Source organism: Raphanus sativus, chromosome 9, assembly GCF_000801105.2.
Source record: "Raphanus sativus cultivar WK10039 chromosome 9, ASM80110v3, whole genome shotgun sequence".
Taxonomy (NCBI): domain Eukaryota; kingdom Viridiplantae; phylum Streptophyta; class Magnoliopsida; order Brassicales; family Brassicaceae; genus Raphanus; species Raphanus sativus.
The window spans coordinates 35,173,307-35,195,495 of NC_079519.1; the positions used below are offsets into that span (position 1 = coordinate 35,173,307).

At 39.0% G+C, this 22,189-nt stretch overlaps 5 protein-coding genes across 5 annotated transcripts; 2 read left to right on the forward strand and 3 right to left on the reverse strand.

Annotated features, from left to right (window-relative positions):
- Positions 1 to 768: 768 nt before the first annotated feature.
- On the reverse strand, positions 769 to 2,349 carry LOC108827963 (transcription factor TCP8). The gene has a single exon (XM_056994658.1). It carries the CDS (start codon positions 2,169 to 2,171, stop codon positions 987 to 989), a length of 1,185 nt encoding a protein of 394 aa, XP_056850638.1. The 5' UTR covers positions 2,172 to 2,349; the 3' UTR covers positions 769 to 986.
- A 2,996-nt stretch (positions 2,350 to 5,345) lies between these two features.
- On the reverse strand, positions 5,346 to 8,182 carry LOC108823304 (uncharacterized protein At4g06598). Its single transcript, XM_018596477.1, has 5 exons — positions 7,964 to 8,182; positions 6,504 to 7,217; positions 6,273 to 6,348; positions 6,053 to 6,179; positions 5,346 to 5,946 (listed from the first exon to the last, which is right to left on the reverse strand). Exons 2-5 carry the CDS (start codon positions 7,205 to 7,207, stop codon positions 5,744 to 5,746), a joined length of 1,110 nt encoding a protein of 369 aa, XP_018451979.1. The 5' UTR covers positions 7,208 to 7,217; positions 7,964 to 8,182; the 3' UTR covers positions 5,346 to 5,743.
- Positions 8,183 to 10,696: 2,514 nt separating this feature from the next.
- On the forward strand, positions 10,697 to 12,745 carry LOC108826222 (uncharacterized). The gene has a single exon (XM_018599606.2). The coding sequence runs from the start codon at positions 11,294 to 11,296 to the stop codon at positions 12,563 to 12,565; it is 1,272 nt and encodes a 423-aa protein (XP_018455108.2). The 5' UTR covers positions 10,697 to 11,293; the 3' UTR covers positions 12,566 to 12,745.
- Positions 12,746 to 14,421: 1,676 nt separating this feature from the next.
- Positions 14,422 to 17,598, forward strand: LOC108828231 (protein NETWORKED 2A). The gene is made up of 2 exons (XM_018601849.2): positions 14,422 to 14,646; positions 14,772 to 17,598. Exons 1-2 carry the CDS (start codon positions 14,553 to 14,555, stop codon positions 17,486 to 17,488), a joined length of 2,811 nt encoding a protein of 936 aa, XP_018457351.2. The 5' UTR covers positions 14,422 to 14,552; the 3' UTR covers positions 17,489 to 17,598.
- Positions 17,591 to 21,817, reverse strand: LOC108828232 (uncharacterized). Its single transcript, XM_018601850.2, has 6 exons — positions 21,387 to 21,817; positions 21,106 to 21,304; positions 20,811 to 20,897; positions 19,882 to 20,241; positions 19,149 to 19,284; positions 17,591 to 19,028 (listed from the first exon to the last, which is right to left on the reverse strand). Exons 1-6 carry the CDS (start codon positions 21,461 to 21,463, stop codon positions 17,737 to 17,739), a joined length of 2,151 nt encoding a protein of 716 aa, XP_018457352.1. The 5' UTR covers positions 21,464 to 21,817; the 3' UTR covers positions 17,591 to 17,736.
- Between the last annotated feature and the right edge of the window lie 372 nt (positions 21,818 to 22,189).

Genomic DNA, 22,189 nt, shown 5'->3' on the forward strand with positions numbered 1-22,189 from the left:
AGGGTCTTCCTCTCTCTCTCATAAACGCTCCATCTTCTCTCATCACCAAACACTTTCAGTTTTACAGATCTTCAGCTCCGGCGGCTTCCATAGCGTCGGAGCTGTGCGTTCATATTTGTATATTTTCTCAGTGGTTCTTTTAAGATCCGTTTTGTATCTGTGTTTTTTTCTGTTTCTTCTCTGTTTCAGTGGTAGACTATTTGTAAGACTTGGTGTGGTTTGATCTCTTCGTCGCTGCGGTGTCTTGCTTGATTGATTTTGACCAGATCTGTATTTTTTTCTGGTGTACGGTGCTGGTTGATGCCGTCTCTGATGTGGGTTGTTAATTCTTCCATCAGATTTGGTCAAATCTTCTTGTTTGAATCATTGGTGGTCGGCGTTCTGGTCTTTATGTCTCCCCATGGCTGGGGCTTTTGTCTCTGGGAAGAGGTGGTTCACATAACACAATCTTCGCCGGCTTTTGTCTCGAAAAATATTGAAGCTTTGGATTCAAGCTTTTTTCTCCCAGTTTGGTTTCGTTAATGGCGGAGATCCGGTGAAGGATGCTCGTGCCTTCCAGACGTGATGGGCTTTCATGTGGTGGGTGTGTATTTTTTGTGTGGGCTTAAAAGCCTGGTTAAAGTTAATGTATTTTATGTTTTGAATTTTGTTCGGCCATTTTGTATCTGATGTTAATGTTGGGCTTTGTTCATTTTGGACATAGACCTTTTAATAAAACACCAGATGACAAAAAAAAAAAGAAATCACGGGTCCTATCATTCCCTCCTATACAAATGAAAACATTCTCTTTCTCATGAAATAATTCATTCACACACAAATTCTTGTCTAAGACTGACTACTAGTACTACGACAACACAAACAAACCTCAAAACAAATAATCAAATCGCACACAAACCTCACAACAAATAATCAAAACCGCTACAAACGTTTAAAAAATAAAACTTACCAAATTCAATGCTTCCTCATAAAGATTAGTTTACATCAAATCACCCATCGCTATTTGAATTCTCATCTCTACTATCATCATCCTGATCGCTCTGTTGCGTCTGCGGCTGCTGCTGCTTCTCTTGATGTTCCACCGCATTGTTCACTTGTTCCGCGTCCGCGTTTCCGCCTCTCGAATAAGCCGCGTTCAAAGCGGCTAACACCCCAAGATTCGAGTCCGGCATACTCAAACCTATACTCTGATTCGGTTGCTGCTGCGGCTGAGCTAAGAAGGAACCTAACTGAAGCGGACTTCCTCTGTACTGATCCATCGGGAAACTAAACCCCGTTCCCGCCATAAAATGAGTTGCACCTCCTCCTCCTCCAGCTCCCGCGCCCCCTGCTCCGAACGGCCACATATGTGCACGGTTGGTGTTGTTGCTGCTGCTCTCCACAACCGCTGGCTGATTCCCGGCGACGCTGGTCGGTACGGGAAGCATCCAAAAGGTGTTTCCACCGGCTGACCTATTCGTCGGAGCAACTGCCCACATCGGAGCTCCGGTTGCACCCGCCGGAGCTTCACTTTCCTTCAAAGATTTGCTCTCGCTCTGCTTCCCCTCGTCCTCTTCCTTGGACGAATCAACAACCGATCTATACCGTTTACTCGAGAAACGGTGCGGTGGAATCGTTTCCCCCTGAGCTTGTTGATGATGTTGTTGCTGATGCGGTTGAAGATGGTGATGAAATCCTATGTGAGCGTGAGCACCAAAGGCACCTCCTTGTTCATCGTACTGATGGTGGTGAGTAAGTCCGAGAGCACCGTAGAGAGGCACGGACTTCGACGGCGGCGGCGGCGCGGAGAGAGTCGAGCCGCTGCTCCGGAGGGAGACGCTCAGAGAGGAGAAGTTGGCCGGGATGGTTCCGGTGCCGGTGGCGGCGACAATCGCCGGCTCTGCTTGCTGGAGAAGCCACTCGATGGTTTCGCCGTCGGACTTGTGGCCGAGCTCTCTCGTCAGCTGAAAAACCCTAGCGGCGCAGAGAGCCGGCATCCTGATCCGCCGTCCTCTCCCGTCGACTTTCGTGTGACGGTCTTTCGTCGACCGCTTCGTCACGGCTCCTCCGGAAGTAGTTGGAGTCGCCGCCGCGGTGGATGAGGTCGTGGGGTCTTCAGATCTGGGGACGATTGAGAGAGAAGGATCGAGTAGATGTCGAGAAGCGGTGGCGCCGCCATCGTCGGAGAGATCCATTTGATGTATGATGAAGGGGAGAGAGAGAGGGGAGGAGATTGTAAATTAGGGTTTGGTGAGAGAGAATGAAACGGCCGTGGATGCTCGGGTTGTCGCCTTCATATCGCTTCCTGTGTTTTGACTCTTGTCTTCTTCTTACCGAGAGAGAGAGAGAGAGGGTTTGATGATGTAAAAGCAGGTGGAAGACTTTTCCAGCAAGTGGTATTATTTTATTTGAAAAGCTTTTTTTGCCGTCATTAATATGATAATCATTTATTAATTTGTGTTTATCATATAAACGAAAAAATTAATTAGGTGATAAAACTATCCACACTTAATGGAAATGACTTTCTTATTTTTAAAGGATGGCCTAGAAAAGTTTTGGTTTATTAGTTAAGATACTTTTTTGAATTTTCTGGAATTGTATAGAAATATATGAGTTGGTGGGTTTGTTCTCCATGATTAGCTGGCAATAATAATGAACTTTGCAATAACTATTTTGGATTAGTGAAAATAGACATTTTATCGGGATTATTTTGGTGAATTAGTGAGGTTAACTATTTTTCATTTATATGGTATGGTACATAGGACATGTGTATCGGAGCCGCTTCCTACCGCCTCCGTCAAAACCGTTGGAAGCCACTTTCGGGGGAGGGTTCGAGCAACTTGTAAAGAACTATACTTTTGATTTTCTAGTTTCATTTGTAAGAAGTGTTTAGCGTGGGAAGTAATATAGTCGGATGATCTTGTTATCTACTAACTACAAGTTCATCTTTGTCTTGGACCATCTTTGTCTTGGACTAATTTCTTTGTTTTCTAGAGACTTTTTAAAAACTTTCTTTTGCAGTCACTAGAAACAGAATGGATGTATAGCAGGTTTTGGTTTCAATTCTACTGTAACCAAACCTTCATTTCATTTCATGAATGGCATTTGAAATTTAGTAAAAAATAATAACATAGACATATTGCAAAAACATTATTCAGGGTAAACTTACAAATTGGGCAAACTTCAAGTGGCTAATTAGAAGATAGGGTAACTGTGAGTTTTTATTGATTTGAGTTTTCGAACCATTTTCGATTGATCATATTTGTTGAAAACGAAATATAATAATTTCTACCAATGTATGGTGTCTTACTGTCTTTCCAACAACTTTAAAACACAAATACGAATCAGAAGTATTCAATTCCTATAATTCTATAGTCCGTACAACTACTACATGCATTCTAAGTTTTTTTTTTTTGTCAACATGCATTTTAAGTTCTAACGAAAAAAAATTTGGGTAGACATGTAATATATCTATGGAAGCAGAGGGAACCAGAGAGAGAGAACGAGACACAACACACAAATGTTTAATGAATTTGTCACAGTGAGAGAACAGATGAGCATCTTTTAGACAGTGAAGCGTGCGTATTTTTGCAGGTGGGGACAGCTCATTCCAATCCACCTCCGTATCTCCATTCACCTTTTCCTTTGATATTTTTCGTTTTATAAGATTTATTAAATGGGTATCCGATACCTTATTGTTTATTTTTGATCAATCGTCATTATGCTAGATACCTATAAAAAAACTTGATATTAGCAATATACCATATACAGTACAATTTAGTGTGTCAGGGTAGATATTTTACATACATAATTACCTAAAAGTCCTTTTCTTCCTTCTCCAACAACATCTCTCTCATCCCTCCTCCTTCTCTTACGCTTTCTTCTCCTCTCAACTCCATGACTGCCCTATTTCTTTTTCTCCTCTCAAATCCTCTCCTCTCATCAAAATTAAACCCTAACCTCCCTCCCCCCTTTATGGATAAGTAAACCCATGGAAAAAAATTTACATCGTCCTCGACGTGGAGTTTATGGCGGAGGCGTAGACGGAGGAGGAACTGCCGGAGAAATTGATCGGAGGCTCGCGTGAGGGGGAGGGGAGACAGAGACGGAGGAGCGGAGGGAGAACATAGAGAACGGATGGAGGAGGAGCTGCCGGAAAGATTGATGCGGAGGAGCAGACAGAGGACGAACTGCCGGAGAGATTGATCGGAGGTTCGCGTGAGGGGGAAGGGAGACAGAGACGGAGGAGCGGAGGGAGAACAGAGATAGCGGATGGAGGAGGAGCTGCCGGAGAGATTGATCGGAGCTGGACGTCGTGGAAGGAGCGGAGGTGACGGCGATGGAGGAGAGGGGGAGCTAACGTGACGGCGCGGGAGGTGGGAAGGGACGCGCTGCGGGAGCCTTGGACGGTGGTCGGGTTGGATTGTCGGCGGATCTGGGGGTAGCTGTTGGTGTGGTCATAGACGGGAAGGGATACTGACAATGAAGAAGGGTGGGTGTTGATGGTGGGTGAGAAGGAGGTTAGAACTAGAGGGAGATGGTGTCGATATGGGAGAGAGATGTGGTCAGGGAGAGAGAGAGAGTAATAGGGGTAGCAAAGACATTAGAAAAAATGTACAGTGTATAATAGTGACTTTTGGTATATCTTTAATTATGCAAAAACACGTGGGTAGGGAATGCAATTTCTCTTGTTTTTATTTAAATCAGGTAAACAGCTTCAATTTGTTTTAGTTTTGTAACTAAAACTTAAGTTAACAAATAAAAATAATTGACATTTTTAGTTTTATTTCATTTGTACACCTTGTTATAAGAAGATAATAATTTACTGAGTTATTTCCAAAACAGAAGTAAGTAGCTAAATATATAAAATTTCAAACTATTATATGTACATATTTTTATATTATCAATTAAAATTTATACTTATAACTAAAATAAATTTAGTTTCATCAAATGCAAATTTATTTTTAAATTATTCATGTAATTTTTGTAGACAGATTTGTAGTGCTCATGATAAGATTGAAAACTAAAAACAATCACAACCAATATTATATATCATTTATATTAATAAAGCATAAGTCACTTTTGCAATCAAATATAGGCATGTGGCAAATTTATCAAGATTAAAAGAAAAAAAGAAAAATTAGGGAGAACTAATTTATTTGAACTTCTATTTTCAAAAACAAGAAATACTAATTTTCTTCATATAAGAAACATTTAAATTATATGATATTGTAATTTTAATAATAAATATTAACAATAAATATTAAATATATTTTAAATAATCAAATAAATTAAGACAATGTTGTAAAATCCACTTTTTGGTCAATGTAAAATCCAGCTTTGTTTTAAAATTCTAGTACCAAGGCAAATTCTGAAGCAATAAAATATCTCGACACTTCACAGACCTTACAACAGAGAATGTCATCAACTTTACATGAAGCATTCACTCGAAGGGGATGCACCATTTTACCAGTAACATAAAAATACAAACAAACAAACAGTAGATATCATAGTACAGCTCCACATATCAGTGTTACTACTTTGTCCGGGTTCGATACATTCGTCCCATATCACAAGTCGCTACAACAAATCACCAGATAAATGAAGTCGAGGTGTCTGATCTTCGAACTAAACCCACCTCAAGCAAAAGCCATATGCTGGAAAAAAACACAGGAAACGGAAAAGGTGATGATGACCTGCTCTTGCTGAAACGCCAGGCCCTTAAATAAGATCTAATGAACCAGTGGGTGGTAGAGAGATTCATTGACTAAAAGTGAAATTGACTCGTCACTGATACAGAATCACGGCTAGAGTTGGAATCCTTGCTGTTTAGGGAAAGACTCGAGAACTGAGAGTCAAGATCTTTGCTACTGGCACGTTTGTGAGTTGCTGATGGTTGTTGTTGTAGCTGTTGCTGCTGATACAGAGCTCGTAGTCTTCCAATCTCCTTTTCCAACAGTTCCTGTTCCACTGGAGAATAAATAACTCATGAGTTGTGTAGTAACTACTTATGCCACAATCTTGATGATAACTAGATAATACTTCAAAACTCATACATCGGATTAGAGAAACTTACTTTGTTTGATCAGCTTCTCCTGAGCTATACTTTCTAGACGCTGCTTAAGAGCTTTATTTTCCATACTCAGAATAAGATTCCTCTGATTGAGAAAATCAAGATCAGCTGAAACCTTTGACCCTTCTGCCTATACTTACCAACCAAAACATACTTTAGTGCTCTCCCAAAATTGTAATCTAATTCATCTTTCTAGAAACTGTTTCTTTTTTAAAAACATTACCTGCAATGCTTGCACAGTCCTTTCTAGTTCAGATATGTACTGAAGCTTACGGACCCGCGATCGTTGTGCAAATTGCCTGCAGGAAGCAACAATAATAAACCATGTTATGATAATGGGAACTATAGATAATAATCAATAATCATTCCATCAGTGCTATAAGTATTATTCAAAGAAATAAACCCTTCTCAAGTTGATAAGACCAACCACAACGGAGTAAAAGAGATGACATACTGTTTGGCACGTCTTGTATTGTCAGCATCACTAGTCCCAGGCTGAGTACTGGAGTTTTTTAGCTCAGGAGAGAACTTTTTAGGGTCATGGGAAAGAGTTTTGGCGTAGTTTTTCGTCTCTGGTACTTCTTGAGGCATATATGATGAAGGTCCCATGTGTTTTCCACCAACACTATCTCTAGTGAAAGGTAGCCAAGAAGGACGAGGACCAGATGCCACCAAAGAATCCCTCTGTCGATTTAGAAAATTAGAATCAGCGTAGAAGGCAGCGTCCTGAGCGTTTCTGCTCCAATCAAGCTCATGAACCCCTCTCTGAGAGTGAGAACCCGTATTCCTATAGCTGAAATCGTTTTGGAGAGTCAAGCTAATGTTTTTAGCATTAGCCATGTCTAGGTAAGCGTAAGAGTCACTTGACGAGCGCCGATGACCGCATTTGCGAACAGGGCTCTCGGGCTCATTGAGAAGATCATCTAGCCAAGAGGGAGGCTCTTCTACCAAATCGCTCTCTGAGGAAGTCCGCTGGTGGTGATGGTGGTGGTGGTGAGGTTTCTCATCGTTAAGTTTGTGACCGTGCCTTGAACCAAGTGGGATATACTCGGAGTATGGTGCTGACACGGTAGGAAACGGAATCTTTGGAGGGAGCAAAGCGTTTTTGCCTGGGTGCATCAAGTCTTTCACACTCTGTGTTCCCTTGGAGCTAGCCATTGCTCTCTGCCTAATAACACCATAAACACACACAAAACATTATTAAATCAGATCTGACTATTTTAAAATCATTGCAGAAACATTCTATATAGCACCCGCAGTTAATAGTAACACAAATTTCTACATATACATACATATTTTTATTTCTACATATAAACATATTTTTATTAAATCAGATCTGACTATTTTAAAATCATTGCAGAAACATTCTATATAGCACCCGCAGTTAATAGTAACACAAATTTCTACATATATACATTTTTTTTTTATGTTTTTGTTACTGTTAGAACACGTTACCTAGTGTTCATGCGGAGACATCAAAGCATAGATCAATGCAGAAAATCTTAAAACAGTAGTACTTATGTTTAATGAATTCTCCACAAAATTTCTTTCTTTTTTTTTATTTGGGAATGAAAAAGCTGACATTATTACAGCACATCGAAATAGGCAGAGAGACCCATTCAGACCAGACAAGACCAGCTCATCAAGTTGCTTTCTCATTACGCTAGATTAACATCACACACTTTGTTTTCAGACTCATCAAACTGATTACAACCTTTTTTTAATTACCAAAATCAATTAAAATTTTTTTCTGACAGTCAAACAATCAATCAAAGGCAAAAATAATCAATAATCCATGAAAAAGTAAGTGAAACCCAGAAATTATAATGATGGAATAGATACAGATTTGTCTTCCATTTCACGATAATCGATTCTAATTTCAAACCAAAAAGAAAAAAGAAGAAGAAAACTAACCAGTCGGAGAAATCGAGGATTGAGAAAATGGATCCGAATCGAAGAAGTTGAGAATGATGGGTTTGGTCCGTACAAGAAAAGGAGAAGAAGGTCGTTGGGGGGGTGTTGGAATCTGTAAAGAAACTCTGTTGCCTGCCTATCTGTCTCTTATCGTTGATGAATGGGAGATTGAATGGAATGAGGAGAAGTATCAATTGACTCTCGAGGAAGAGCAAATTTTAGTTCTCTAAAAGGAAACCAAAGGCTTTCTCTTTTTGACCTCGGCCCTTTTTTTTCCTTTAGGCCCTTTTTTGTCTTGGGCCTTTTCCACTTCATTTTCGTTATTTATAAATCGTTCCAAGTACTTTTATTATATTTACATTTGCGCCGGTTGTTTTCTTTCTCGCGGTTTTGTGATTCAAATACAAAGGATTAAAAATTGGAACGAACATCAAACCGGATATGCCTTTGGGTTGACTCAACTTCTTCCATGTCCCCATATCTCTATAGACAATCTTCTATGGGCCTCTTAAATCCCTTATATCCCCTTGTTTTAATGAAACATAGAAATCTGATTTTGTCTTTTTTTCTATTTTCAAAATTTTCAAAAAGTTTAGAATTGTATGTGATTTCATATTATCTACGATTTGAAATAGGTATAGTTTTACTTAGTTGTATTGAGTTTTACTTCGTGATACTGGATAATATTGATGTTTAATTATACATGTTATACAAATACTACTGAATATTATTGAGTGCAGTTATACGAAATTCTACTAAATTATACTACTGAGTGCAGTTATACCAAACAATAAAAACAGATGATTAAAAGTTTTAAAGCACCAATAAAAATCGAAGCAACATTGCATTCACAAAACAATATAAAACTCAATCTCAAAAGCACATAAAATATAAAATTTAATATCAAATGAAATACATAAATCAAATTCCTCAATTTCATTAGTGACAGAGGGATTGGATGATGGTATTGTAGCTTATTCACACCAGATTCATCTTGAATAGTACTAAAAATAGTGCAAATACATTTACTAGAGCTGGACACAAATACCCGTTACTTGAATAATACTCGATACTCTCCCTGTATTTGTCCTCCGAACACAAATACTCGTCATAATCAAAACAAGTAACAAGTCATAAAATTTTATTACTTGCAAATACAAATCAAGTACCAAATCTTAAATTTATTTTAGGTACTTGACTTGTTTACTTGATCATCAAAATATTTTATAAAATTTAAGGTCTACCTCACCTCTACGGAATCACTTACATCATAATTTGTAAAGCTTCATCTTTCATTAGACTATGTACAATGGTTTCAAGATTCAACACACTCCACTTCATCTTTTTATATTACACATCATCTTCTTTTTTTCCATCTCATCATTCAACACATATTAACTTTTACCTAATACAATAGTTTTGTTTAATAAAATTTAACACCATATTTTACAAATTAATGATTATTTTTTAAATATCCAAATTTAATAAACTTAGTCTCTATTGATAGAGAATTTAAAATGATAGATTTTCATATTAAAAATAAAAATAAATTATTTTATTTATAATAAAATAATTGATTTTAAAAAACAAAGAAGATATGAAAATGTCGAAAAACCTTAGAAAAATGACATGTGTCATTAGAGGTCCCTACTTCCTTCTTATTCAATTAGTTGAATATTTTCAACACAGTTTAGTCCACATCATCAAATTTCATTTTTCAATATCTTCATTGTAGCTTCGTAAAAAAAAAAAAAATCCTCATTGTAGTGATTCAACTGTTGAATTTTTTATTCAACATCTCTCTTGTACATAGTCTTATAAACACTGTGTTTATCAATCTCAGGTCACTCCATAAAGTTGATGTGGACTTTGATTTTTTTTGTCGTATGATTAAATATAATACGAAACTTTACGATGAAAAGTTATATATTTGCTTTTTACGAACTCATGTAAAAAGCTCTTTAAACAAAATTACGCAATTGTCTTGGAGTTCGAGTCTGGGAGTATCCTAAAAAGAAGAATGGTTTTAGAGTTTTTCTTGGCGAGTATGGTTTTAACCAAGGATAGTATAGGCAGCCAAAAGCTTTAAGTTCGGTGTAGTTTTGGATTGTGCCAAACAGCTACTGATTGGGCGATTAATGAAAAAAAAATAGGGTGGGTAGGCTGTTAATGAGGACCATCTTGAATTATGACTCATTCATTCACCAACTGATTCATGACATTCATAAAGTTTTTCTTTTGTTAAGTCGATATGTGATTACACATTTTTGGTGCTTAGTCAGACGGTGTAATCACAGATCATGACGAAAAGCTGCTTTAATTATGAGCTTTAATGGTCGAAACTTATTGATGGTTAGTAGGCTGTTGAATTTTAAATTTCGGTTTTGGTTAGGCCTATCTGTCGGTTCGATTCCGTATGATCATTTGGGGCTGTTATATTTATGAGGTTGTTCATATAGTTTTAGGTAAAGATAATTTAGTATAAGAAAAGTAACGGTCAACTTGTAGTTTTCCCGCTCACCCAATAAACATAGTCAAAACATATACATTATCCACTCTCACCTTACACCTAAAATAGAGTCAAAACAGCTAAGAACTTGAATGAGTTAGCACTGATGTGGACATCCTAATAAAAGAGGGTGGTGAGGTTACTTGCACAGAAAGTTATAACCCCTAATTAATTTAGAGGAAACTATCTCAAAATAGATAGAGGCATACCGTAAACAAAGGCTTCAACAAAACAGAAAGCCCCTTTATATTTTCAATCTAACTCTCTCTCACCTCTTGCGGGACAAAAAAAAAAGAAAGAACTAAGGCCTTTAATTGAACTCACAAAGATCAATTAAACACAACCTTTTTTCTGCTCTCTATCTCTTTTTCATCCCATATGTTGCTTCCCTAAAGAATGTAAAGCAACATCTGAGGATTCATTGAAAACCAGACATAAACTTACAACTAAACAAAAACAAAAACATATTATATTTGTTTGTGTGTGTCTTAATGATGAAATAGAAGATTGAGAGTAAGAAATAGGTTGATATACCCGCAATGGAGATAGAGAGAATGAGGCAGTTGATGTTCCTTTGGTCTAATTTGAAGAGCAGCCGCGTTTCTCTCACCGGTGGGAATCACACAGCCGCTAGGTTCTGCAACCGCTAGTCTCGCCTTTCTCTAACCCTCTCTTCTCTCTTCTCTTCCTTTTTCTTTTACCTGTTTTTCTATTCTTATAAATTCCTTTTTAGCTTTCTTCTTCTCATCTCTTTTTCCTATTAGCTATCAACTTCACTTTTGGGCACGCTCCCCTTTGTCTCTCAGCTTTTAAGAACAAAAATGGTGTTTGTTACTGTCCAAAACTTTCACTCCATGTGTCAAAAGCATTTGCACTACCTCTTGAAAAAGAAAGACGGTTCGAGCCACTCTTTTGGCTCGGCTGATTCTTCCCCCAAGGCTAATCGTTCTGAAGTCTTGAGTCTTTTTATGAGATCAACCCTTTTGGTTTTGCTGTTTCTGTCATTTACTTGGTTGAATCTGCTTAAGCATGAAACTGACGCAACCGCTGCATCTAAGTCGGTTGAATCTGATTATCATCATAAGCTATTGCCTTTGCTTCTTAATGACTTAGAGAAGGAAGGTCTCTTTAAACATGGAGACAAAGCACTCCTCCTAAGCGAAGGAGATGGTGAGTTCACTGGCACTTCATACTCTCAAACAATTATCGAAACCACCGAGGTGCGTTTTGTATCTGCAAACGATGAGGAGACGCAGCGCATGGTCCCAAGCGAGACCTTTGATCTTGCCTTTGCACATTCTCGTCACATCGACTCTGTTGAGTTTCTAGACCGGACTCTCAAAGTTGGCGGTATCCTCACCGTCCAACTCAACCATCATGATCTTCCTCCAAGTTTCTTGAAACGTTTAAACTACGAAATAGTCTACTTGAGGAGCAATGACTACACGGTAATGGCCATGAGGAAAACAGAGGAAACAGAGCAAAAACAGAGCATAGGCGCCGCCACTGGTAGAAAGCTCCTCAGTATCAAAGAAAAAGAGGCGAAGAAGAAAGCTTTGAGTAAGCTAGAGGATGTTCTCCTTGAACCACCAAGAGCAGCTTCAAGAAAATCAAGAACCTACCTGAAACGTACAAGGTACCTCCCTGACCTTATGGGGGATAGTTTGGACCTCGAGAGCTACTCGAGGCGGGTGTTCATCGATGTGGGTGATGGAAAAGGAAGCAGCGGAACAGAATGGTTTGTTAAAAACTACCCAACGAGGAAGCTGAAGTTTGAGATGTACAAGGTTGAGACAGTAAACGATGAGATGAGCATAGAGTCTGAGAATATGGGGATCACGGAGTGGCTGAAGGAGAATGCGAAGGAGGAGGAATACGTGGTAATGAAGGCAGAGGCCGAAGTGGTGGAGGAGATGATGAGGACCAAGTCGATTAAAATGGTGGATGAGCTTTTCTTGGAGTGCAAGCCAAAGGGTTTATGGCTAAAGGGAAGGAAGATGCAGAGTAAGAGCGGTAGGGCTTACTGGGAGTGTTTGGCTCTATATGGCAAACTTAGAGATGAAGGTGTTGCTGTGCATCAATGGTGGGGTTGAAGTTAAAGGACAGGGAGATTCATAAACAAGTCTCTTATTCTGTTATATTTATGTTTTATTTATTCTGATGTCGAATTTCTTTTTCTTTTGTTAAATCTTGTGATCATCAATGTATTGTTGTGATTAAAGTATTTTGTGATGTTGTATGTGTTGAGATATAATGAGCTTAATTAAAATTCATTGTATGTATCCTTTGATAAAACCAGAAGCCTTAGCTTTAAGCGAATACACACGAAGGCAGAGACCTAGACATTCACTAAGCGATGGAATCCACCAAACTACTTAGGAAAACAATAGAGAACAGAAATCTTAAGAGGTTCAAAGAGATTAACTTGTTTTTGATTCAGTAAAAGGTGTCTTTACAAAGTTGAAATGAGTTAAGCCTAAACCAATTATCAAAAAGAAATGAGTTAAGCTTATAAAGGCTTGACCCTAAGAATAGTACGACGGTTCGATTACTAGAAAGGATCTAAGTTGCTCAATAATAAACTTGCAAGATCAAAGGGGAAAAACACCTAAAGATAATAAAGCCGTTAGGTCTTTTTTTTAGCCGTTAGGTTTAAATGCTTGAATAAGCATGAAACTCAATAACGTTGTTGTTTAACTCAATTTTAACTATATGCATAAGCTTGAATTTGTAATTCATGTTGTACTTTTCGGTCTTTGTAATTTATCTTGTAATTTCTTTTTGATTTTTAAAAGAACACTATTTAAGATTGTATGTGCCAAAAAAAGTTTTTGGATGGATCAAACGCTATGGTTGCGGGAATTTGAGAATGCGGTTTCTAGAGGTAATAAATGTTTTGTGTAACTGTGGTAGAAATTGATGTGTTTATAACCGTGACTGGTTAATTATGAAATATTATAGCGGTTTGATAAATTACCAATATTAACACATTATAACATTATAAAAATATTTTAAACATATTATTATGACAAAATAATAACTATTAATAAAATATAATTAATAATAATATTACATTTTATTTATTTAACTTAGAGGAAAGTTATAATTTAATAAAATTTGTCTTGAAGATTTACATACAAACTTTAAAAGAACATTTGGTATCATTTATATATTATATTAGTGTTTAAAAATTGTAGTGAATATGTTTGATTTAAAGTTTTTATAAATAAATTGTGATACTATTAGTGAATTTAAATATAAATATAAATGTATACATTTTTATTTATAATATTTGAAAATTTAAAATATTATAAATAAATATGTATATATTTTATATTCAGATTTTTAGTTTAATATTTTAAGTTTAAAAATTTAAAACAAAATTAAAATATTTTTATATTTACTTATTTATCCTTGCAACCGAATACACAAACTGAAATCAGCTTTTAATTTAAAAAGTTTAGAGCGACATATAACATTTTTATGATTGGTTCAAAAGCTACGCAAAGTTTGCGGATGGTAGCGGGAACACTAATCTGAGCCATTGTCCAAAATTCTATACAAGGGCGAAGATAGTATATTACAGTTTTGGCTAGATTTATTATTGGTGTTCGTAAATAGTATATTACAGTTTTGGCTAGATTTATTTTTTGGTTTTCGTAAATAATGTATTACAGATTTGGTTAGTTAAAATTCTTTTACATTGCTGAAAATAAGTATTTTGTTATATCACTCACCTAAACTATACGTTTAGACATATATCACTAACCATGCATGCAGTGCAAATAATATTTTACATTGAGAGGAAATTAGAAGAGAGCAAGTGAGATAAGGAAAAAAAAAATCAAGTTCAATTTCCTTATTTCTTTTTATTTTTATCTCATTTTGTTTGTTATTTTGTCAAAGGAGACATCCTAGAAATGAGGTTAATCAAAGGATCCACCAAAATACTCGGACATGTCCCGGACAAAGACCACTTCTTTTGTCTGATCCTGAAAGTCATCTAGTTCTAGATTCTACACACATCCATGAATCGGCCATGTTTGAGCCTTCCTCTTCTTCTTCCTTAGGACAAAAAACATGTTGCAGAGAGCAGCGAGCAATGCGTATTCGTGGTGGTGGGCCAGCCACATCCGCACAAAGCAATCCAAATGGCTCGAACACAATCTTCAAGGTAAACGTTCTATTGTTCTTGATTCACATTTCACCTATAATAATAATAATGCTGTTGATCCTATGTGCCATTTTCTTAATCCAATAAAAATGGCTAAAACAAAAAAACTATCTCGTTGTTTTTAGATATGGAAGAGAAAGTAGAGCATACACTTAAGATAATAGATGAAGATGGAGACACTTTCGCCAAAAGAGCTGAGATGTATTACCGTAAGAGGCCAGAGATTGTCAATTTCGTCGAAGAAGCTTTTAGATCATACCGTGCATTAGCTGAACGCTACGATCATTTATCTAAAGAGCTTCAAAGCGCAAACCGCACAATCGCCACAGCTTTCCCTGAACATGTTCAGTTCCCTTCTGATGATGAAGAGGATGACAACGAAGATTACGGAGGGAATCCAAGGAAACAACCGCATCTCCATCTAATCCCCAAGGGAAGCAACATCCCTGAAGTCCCGGACATTCCAAAGAAAGAGTTCAAAGGTCAGTCTATGATGCTGTCAAGAAAAGGACCGGCTGATCTGAAGAGGACGGTGTCTTCTGCTTTAGCCAAACGTGAAGCGGCGATCGTGAGTTCAGGATTGAGTAAAGAAGAGGGGTTGGAGGAGATTGATGTCCTGCAGAAAGGGATCTTGGCGTTGCAGACGGAGAAAGAGTTTGTGAGGAGCTCGTATGAAGAGTCTTACGAGAGGTATTGGGATTTGGAGAATGAAGTGACTGAGATGCAGAAGAGGGTTTGCAGCTTGCAAGATGAGTTCGGTCTCGGTAATGCGATTGATGATAGTGAAGCTAGGACGTTGATGGCAACTACTGCTTTGAGTTCTTGTAAGGACACATTAGCTAAGCTTGAGGAGAAACAGAAGCAATCTGTTGAAGAAGTGGAGATTGAGAAGGGAAGAATCACTATTGCTAAAGAGAAGTTTGATGCATTGAGGAACAAATTTGAGAAACATGAGGTTATTGAGACAAAACAAGAAGAAGAAGAAGAAGCTGATGTTGTGGTTCAAGAACTTGAAGCTGAGAGGGAAGATGATTCAAACGAGAATCTTACCGTTGTGAAGCTAGTGGAGAAGATTGATGATCTTGTGCATAGGGTTGTTTCACTGGAGACTGATGCTTGTTCTCACACTGCATTGGTGAAGACGTTGAGATCAGAGACTGATGGGTTACATGACCATATCCGCGGTCTAGAGGAGGACAAGGCGGCTCTTGTTTCGGATTCCGCTGATATGAAACAGAGGATAACCGTTCTTGAAGACGAGCTGAGTAAAGTTAGAAAGCTGTTTCAAAAAGTGGAAGAACAGAACAAGTCTCTACAGAAACAGTTCAAGGAAGCAAACTGGACTGCTGATGACTTGTCTGGCAAGTTACAAGATGTGAAGATGGATGAAGACGTGGAAGGAGCCAGAACCTTCCAGGAACAACTGCCTGTTGTTTCAGGATCAGAAGATGATCTAAAGTCAATCTCAAAGGAGACAGAAACTAAAGAGAATGAAGAAGCAGGTCAAGAAGAGAAACATGAGATTAAGGATTCGTTTGCTTTGTCGGAAACAGCAAGCACTTGTTTCGGAACGGAAGGTGAAGATCTGGTGACGGAAGACGAAGACGAAGATACACCGAACTGGAGACAGATGTTACCAGACGGCATGGAGGATAGAGAGAAGGTTCTGTTAGATGAATACACATCGGTACTAAGAGACTACAGAGAAGTGAAGAGAAAGCTAGGTGACGTTGAGAAGAAGAACCGAGAAGGGTTCTTCGAGCTTGCGTTACAGTTGAGAGAACTCAAGGACGCTGTTGCTTACAAAGACGTAGAGATTCAGTCTCTACGCCAAAAGCACGACGTGGCAGGGAAAGACTCTCCGGATCAAGTGGAAGGAAGCAGCCAGCTGGAACATGATCAAGGACAGCAGCATGAGAGTGTGAACATTTCACCAACTTCTAACTTCTCCGTTTCCACCACGCCGCATCATCAAGGAGGAGAGGTGAAGATAACACCAGCAAGGACGAAGTCAAGTGAGGTTAGGGTGAAATTCGCAGACGTCGATGATAGCCCGAGAACGAAGATTCCAACGGTGGAAGACAAAGTGCGTGGAGATATAGACGCGGTCTTGGAAGAGAATCTAGAGTTCTGGCTAAGGTTTAGCACATCGGTGCATCAGATACAGAAGTACCAGACAACGTTTCAGGATCTGAAATCAGAGCTGTCGAAGCTGAGAATCGAAAGCAAGCAACAGCAGGAATCTTCAAGAAGTGGTGGCAGTAGTAGTAAGCACGCAGCTGCATCAGAGGCGAAACCTATCTATAGACACCTTAGAGAGATTCGAACAGAGCTGCAGCTATGGCTAGAGAACAGCGCGGTTCTTAAAGACGAGCTCCAGGGAAGGTACACATCGCTAGCTAATATCCAAGAAGAAGTCGCAAGAGTCACGTCTCACTCTGGAGGTAGTAAAGTAAGTGACTCAGAGATAAGTGGTTACCAAGCTGCAAAGTTCCATGGAGAGATACTGAACATGAAACAAGAGAACAAAAGGGTGTCGAGTCAACTGCAATCTGGTCTTGACCGTGTGAGAACGTTGAAGACCGACGTGGAGAGGATTCTGAGTAAACTGGAAGAGGATATTGGGATCTCAAGTGCAACAGAAGCAAGAACAACTCCGAGCAAGAGCTCGTCGAGTGGAAGAACGAGGATTCCATTACGGTCGTTCTTGTTCGGTGTCAAGTTAAAGAAGCATACAAAACAGAAGCAAGCTTCAGCATCACTCTTCTCTTGTGTCAGTCCATCTCCAGCTCTGGAGAGACAGTCTAGTTACGTTAGGCAACCTGGAAACCTCCCTGAATAATCAAATCTATCTGGCTTGTTATTTTACCTTTTCGGTTTCATTGTTTTCTAGCTTTTCTATCTTTTGTACCAAACTATTGGCCAGTGAGATGCTAATCCAGAATTTGAAAATCTCTTTTGGAGTAAGTTTTAATTTATGATATTAATTAGTAGTGGTAAGTACTACTTTACATCATCATATTCTTGTCTTATTCCTAAGAAAAAAAACTTTAATAAAAAGCACCAAAACAACAATGTAGCAAATATAACCTACAACCCCTTATGCTCGGTCCCTGGCACGGTTGCAACATCAGGACTTTTTCCTTTACTTGCTTCATCCTTGGGTTTTGTTTCAGGCTCAGCCACAACAGAAGGTGAAACAGTGGAACTACTCTGTTTTTCAGGTGGTTTAGCCAAAGAACTTTTCTCGGTGCAAGTCTGAAGTACTTGGTCTTTTTTAGACATAAGACTAGGTGGAGTGTCCACTTGTGTAGCCACCGGCTTTCCTGTGCTAATCACTGAGTTTGTTGAGATGGTTTTATTTGGCTGAAGTGTTGTTGTAACCAAGGGGCTTGTTCTGCTTGCCTGAGTTTGCTCTTTCTGTACACCAACCGGCTTGGAAGAGGAGGTAACTGCCACTCCCACACTTGGATTTTGTGGCATTACAGTAGCTGTATTAGCTCTCTGTGTGGGAGCCAACCTTGAAGACGCAAAGCTAGCAGGAACTGAAATATTCTGGACTGTAGGCCCTTTGGAGAAAGGAGCCATATGCGAAAGCTTATTAAAAGATGACGAAGATCCAGCCACTTGAGTTTTAGTATTAGCAGCCGTAGCCGCAGGAGAAACACTCCTTACTGGTGCTGATAGCATACTTGCTGGACGAGGCGAAGATGCTGCAGAGGCAGTTTTTACAGGCGCAGTTTTTGGTGATGATATGATACCTGATGGACGGGGCAAAGAGACTGCATGACCGGTTTTTACAAGATCCGCCTTTGGCGCTGATATAACACCTGATGGCCGTGGCAAAACAGCTGTCGAAGTGGTTTTAACAGGCTCAGCCTTTGATGCTGATGTAGTACCTAATGGACGAGGGAAAGAGGCTGCCGCTGCGGATTTCACAGGCTCGGCATTCAGAGTTGATGACATACCTGATGGACGAGGCAAAGAAGCTGCCGAAGCGGTTTTTACAGGCTCAGCATTCATTACTGATGATATACCGGAGGGACGAGGCAAAGAGGCTTGGGAGGATTTAACCTTTGGCACTAACGCAGGAGCAGCATTCTTTCCTGGTTCAACCTTTGGCACTGATGCAGCAGTTCCCAGGCCAGACATACAGGCTGCAGTAGCTACTGAATTAGCTGTTACCATTAGTTCTGCTCTCAAAGTGGACGTTGGTTTCCTTGCGGCGACTCGAGCTTTTGCAGTTTGAACGGATGTTTCTGCCCGGGGAATTGCTTGAACTACTGGCTTAGCCTGTTGTTGACCTTGCAATGAACTACCGCTGTTGGCACCATTGCCTTGTGCTCCCGTGATGCTACCGGATGTAAGCACTGGAGGTATACCTAAACAAACACAGTCAAATCAACAAATCTAACTGATATAAGCTTTGGGACTTCAATATTTTTAATAGACTAACTTATAAATATTATGATACGCTGGGAAGGATCTTCTGTTACTCATACCTACTGCAACCTTTTTTGAGGGCACTCGATTTCCCACTGCCAAAGATAATGCACGATTAGCAGCTTCTGTTCGCTGTTGGTATGATTGAGTAGAAGAGTTTGAAATATCGAGCCTTCTCCTTATAGATCCCCACCGCTGCAAATGAAAAATATTAGTTTGTTACCACCACCCCATGGAAAGAAATATGCTAAATGAAAAGCATCACATATGCGCATCCAAAGTTTTCCCCATAAACCTTTCTTCACACTAATTACAGGGGTATACATTGAGCCATCATAAATAATCTGACAAGAAAAAAATCACAAAAATGGTGACCAGATAGGATTATTGCCCAAAGCGGCAGCCTTCTATGCTTGAGAATCGATTTTAATATATCATTTAGAGATCCGTTGCCGGAATTTGACCTCAACAGCCACCTTCTATGCTTGTCAAGAGATCTAAATCATATCATTTAGAGGTGCATAAGCAAGTAGTAACAGAACAGGGCACTAGTTGCAAAAAGACAAAGGATGGACGGCAATATGGTCAACAAAGTAAACCGTCATACGCATACTCCTATTAACTACCAATGGCTCTAAGCGTGATGGATCATGCATATGCCACGTACAAATAGACAGGAAATGATGCATAAACTACGCAGAAACGCTTATGCCTGCTGATACGAGAGGATGCACATTGTACATGAAGATTATTCAATTATATGAAACAATGTCAGCCAAATAAAATGATGACCTGCGAAAGTTGTGAGACAGTTATCTCTCCCTCATATTCTTCCTTAGAAATAAGGGCCCAGCTGCCTTCACCATGTCGGTTCACAGCAGCGATCAGCTCCTGATCCTCCTCAGCAGACCATTTTTTTCTTTTCTTGCGAGGACCCATGTTACTGGCTAACGCATTTCCATTATGTCCCTCAGCTGCTTTCTGAAGAGAGATTGGAAAGGTGATATTCATCCCTCTTGACGACCAATACGAGTCTGATGGTTCTTGGGGCCTTCTTTGCAGGCCATAAGGAATGTTAATGGTCAAGGGAGCCTCACAGATTGAGTCTTCAGGAATGTCGGAGTCAATTGGCACATAGGAAGCAGCAATCACCTAAACAAAGGAGAGAAAAAACAGGAAACTTAATAATTGGATCATTAGGAACTTAGAATAAGCAGACATCAATCAATATCCAAGAATAGTATCCACAACTTAATTATAAGGAAGACTGCATGGTAATATTAAGACCAATAACTAAGATCTTTAATCATACATACTCCACCAATATTTTTGGTATTTAACACGATAGAAAGAACAGTACTGATTAGGGTAAGGAGAAAACTAGAGAAAGGCGAATCAATACAAAAGGAAGAATCCAAATTAACACATAACTTTTCTACTATGCTTCATGACCTCATCAAATAGCGAAACCCAAAGATGTAACAAAAGGAAAATGCAATCATAGTCTGCCCGTTCGTAGATACGAATGTGTTAATTTCAGTAAAAGTTCGACCAAACAATTGCTAAAATATCCCCTACAGAATCAACCACCTATATGAATGTAGAAAATAATGAACAATACAGAAGAATGGATGCAAGGAAAAACAGCAGTTATAATGCAAAAGTAGAGAGAGAGGAAACTGAAGAGGAAAGAAGAAGAAAATGAATGTCCTTAAACTTACTTTAACATGCGCAACAGCCTCGGAGACTGCATCAACGCTGACAGGAGGGGAAGCTTCCAATTCAAACTCCATGTCACTATCATCATCCTGCACAGGTAAGATAAGACTCATCAGATGCTAATTATTGCTTAGCCACTCATCATCAGATGCTAATAACAAAAGTTCAAGATAGTACAGTGACATAAAACACTAGTAATGCAATAGAAATGTGACAACTTTGACGCCAAACTGAGTTCCATATCTAATCCTAATGGTAGAATATAAGGCAAAAGAAAAGCCATATACTAATACAGACCTGAAGGAGAGGAGCAGCACTATCGTCGTCCATGGGGAGGAGAGAATCTCGATAAGCAAGGTGACGCCATAGCAGCTGGTATTCTCTAGCGCTGGTGATCCCAGTACTAGTCTTCTTCACCAGCTCGTTCCAGTCCATCTTCAGCTCAGCGTAGTACGCCATCTCCTGAAGCAGCTTCAGTATCGTCGTCGTGTCATATCTTTTGCAACAATAAAAGAAAAAAAAAATTAAGTCAAGTCAACAACAAGAGAAGAGAAGAGAAGAGAAGAGAAGAGAGAGACCTTTGAAGAAGAGTGGCGATGTCTCCTTCGCTGATGAACTCTTTCCTCTTCTTATTACTGCTGCTGCTATCCACCATTTTTTTTCTCTCTCTCTCTCTCTCTCTCTCTCGTGTTTGTGAGAAGAGCAATCACATGCTACGATGAGTTCGGAATCGAAATCTGTAATACGAAGTTTCAATTTCAGTGACGGAACCCTAAAATTCGGATTTGGGATTTGAGAGACGGCAGTGGAATGAATGTCCTTCTAGGGCTAGGAGTTGGTCCGACGAGACGGCGCGGAAAGGAAGGAAAGCGATTCGATCGATCGGAGAGTGAAGAAGAAGCTCGAGACAGGAGAGTTAGTGGTGGCGCGTTTAATGCACGCGTACGCCTTGGGGTTTATGTTAGAACGGTTTGCAACTTGCAAGTCAGGCCTCTCGCTACTATATAAAAAAAAAAAATTGTTTAAAAAGTATTTTTATTTTATTTTTTTTTCCCCGGTGAGACCACCGCTAAGGAATTCTAGGGGTGCTTTATGAATTATCAATTATGGTAGATTATCGGCATTAATATGGTCTAATATAGGTTATAGAAATAATATTATCTTTGATAAGGTGATAATTATATATATCTCTATAATCAAATGTCTCCCAGAAGGCTTTTGATTCCTCGACTTCAAAACTTGGTGTCCAAGTTTATACGTTGGAAGCAAATGTTTCATTCTGTTCCTTTTGGTTCATGTTTAATTAACGGTATGGTCGTTATGCTTGATTTTATTAGCTAATTAAGAAGTCAATTGTATCACAACAGATTGGAGTTTGTTT

Bases quoted from the DNA above. Each gene is read 5' to 3' on its own strand.
- LOC108827963 (XM_056994658.1), bottom strand. From the start codon at position 2,171: ATGGATCTCTCCGACGATGGCGGCGCCACCGCTTCTCGACATCTACTC.
- LOC108823304 (XM_018596477.1), bottom strand. From the start codon at position 7,207: ATGGCTAGCTCCAAGGGAACACAGAGTGTGAAAGACTTGATGCACCCA. The intron at 6,349-6,503 runs GTATGTCATCTC...TGCTTCCTGCAG, and splicing joins AATACAAGACGTGCCAAACA to GCAATTTGCACAACGATCGC. The intron at 6,180-6,272 runs GTAATGTTTTTA...TGGTAAGTATAG, and splicing joins GGACTGTGCAAGCATTGCAG to GCAGAAGGGTCAAAGGTTTC.
- LOC108826222 (XM_018599606.2), top strand. From the start codon at position 11,294: ATGGTGTTTGTTACTGTCCAAAACTTTCACTCCATGTGTCAAAAGCAT.
- LOC108828231 (XM_018601849.2), top strand. From the start codon at position 14,553: ATGTTGCAGAGAGCAGCGAGCAATGCGTATTCGTGGTGGTGGGCCAGC. The intron at 14,647-14,771 runs GTAAACGTTCTA...CGTTGTTTTTAG, and splicing joins GCTCGAACACAATCTTCAAG to ATATGGAAGAGAAAGTAGAG.
- LOC108828232 (XM_018601850.2), bottom strand. From the start codon at position 21,463: ATGGTGGATAGCAGCAGCAGTAATAAGAAGAGGAAAGAGTTCATCAGC. The intron at 20,898-21,105 runs GTCTGTATTAGT...TTACCTGTGCAG, and splicing joins GTGCTGCTCCTCTCCTTCAG to GATGATGATAGTGACATGGA. The intron at 19,285-19,881 runs GTCATCATTTTA...TTTCATTTGCAG, and splicing joins CTGTCTCACAACTTTCGCAG to CGGTGGGGATCTATAAGGAG.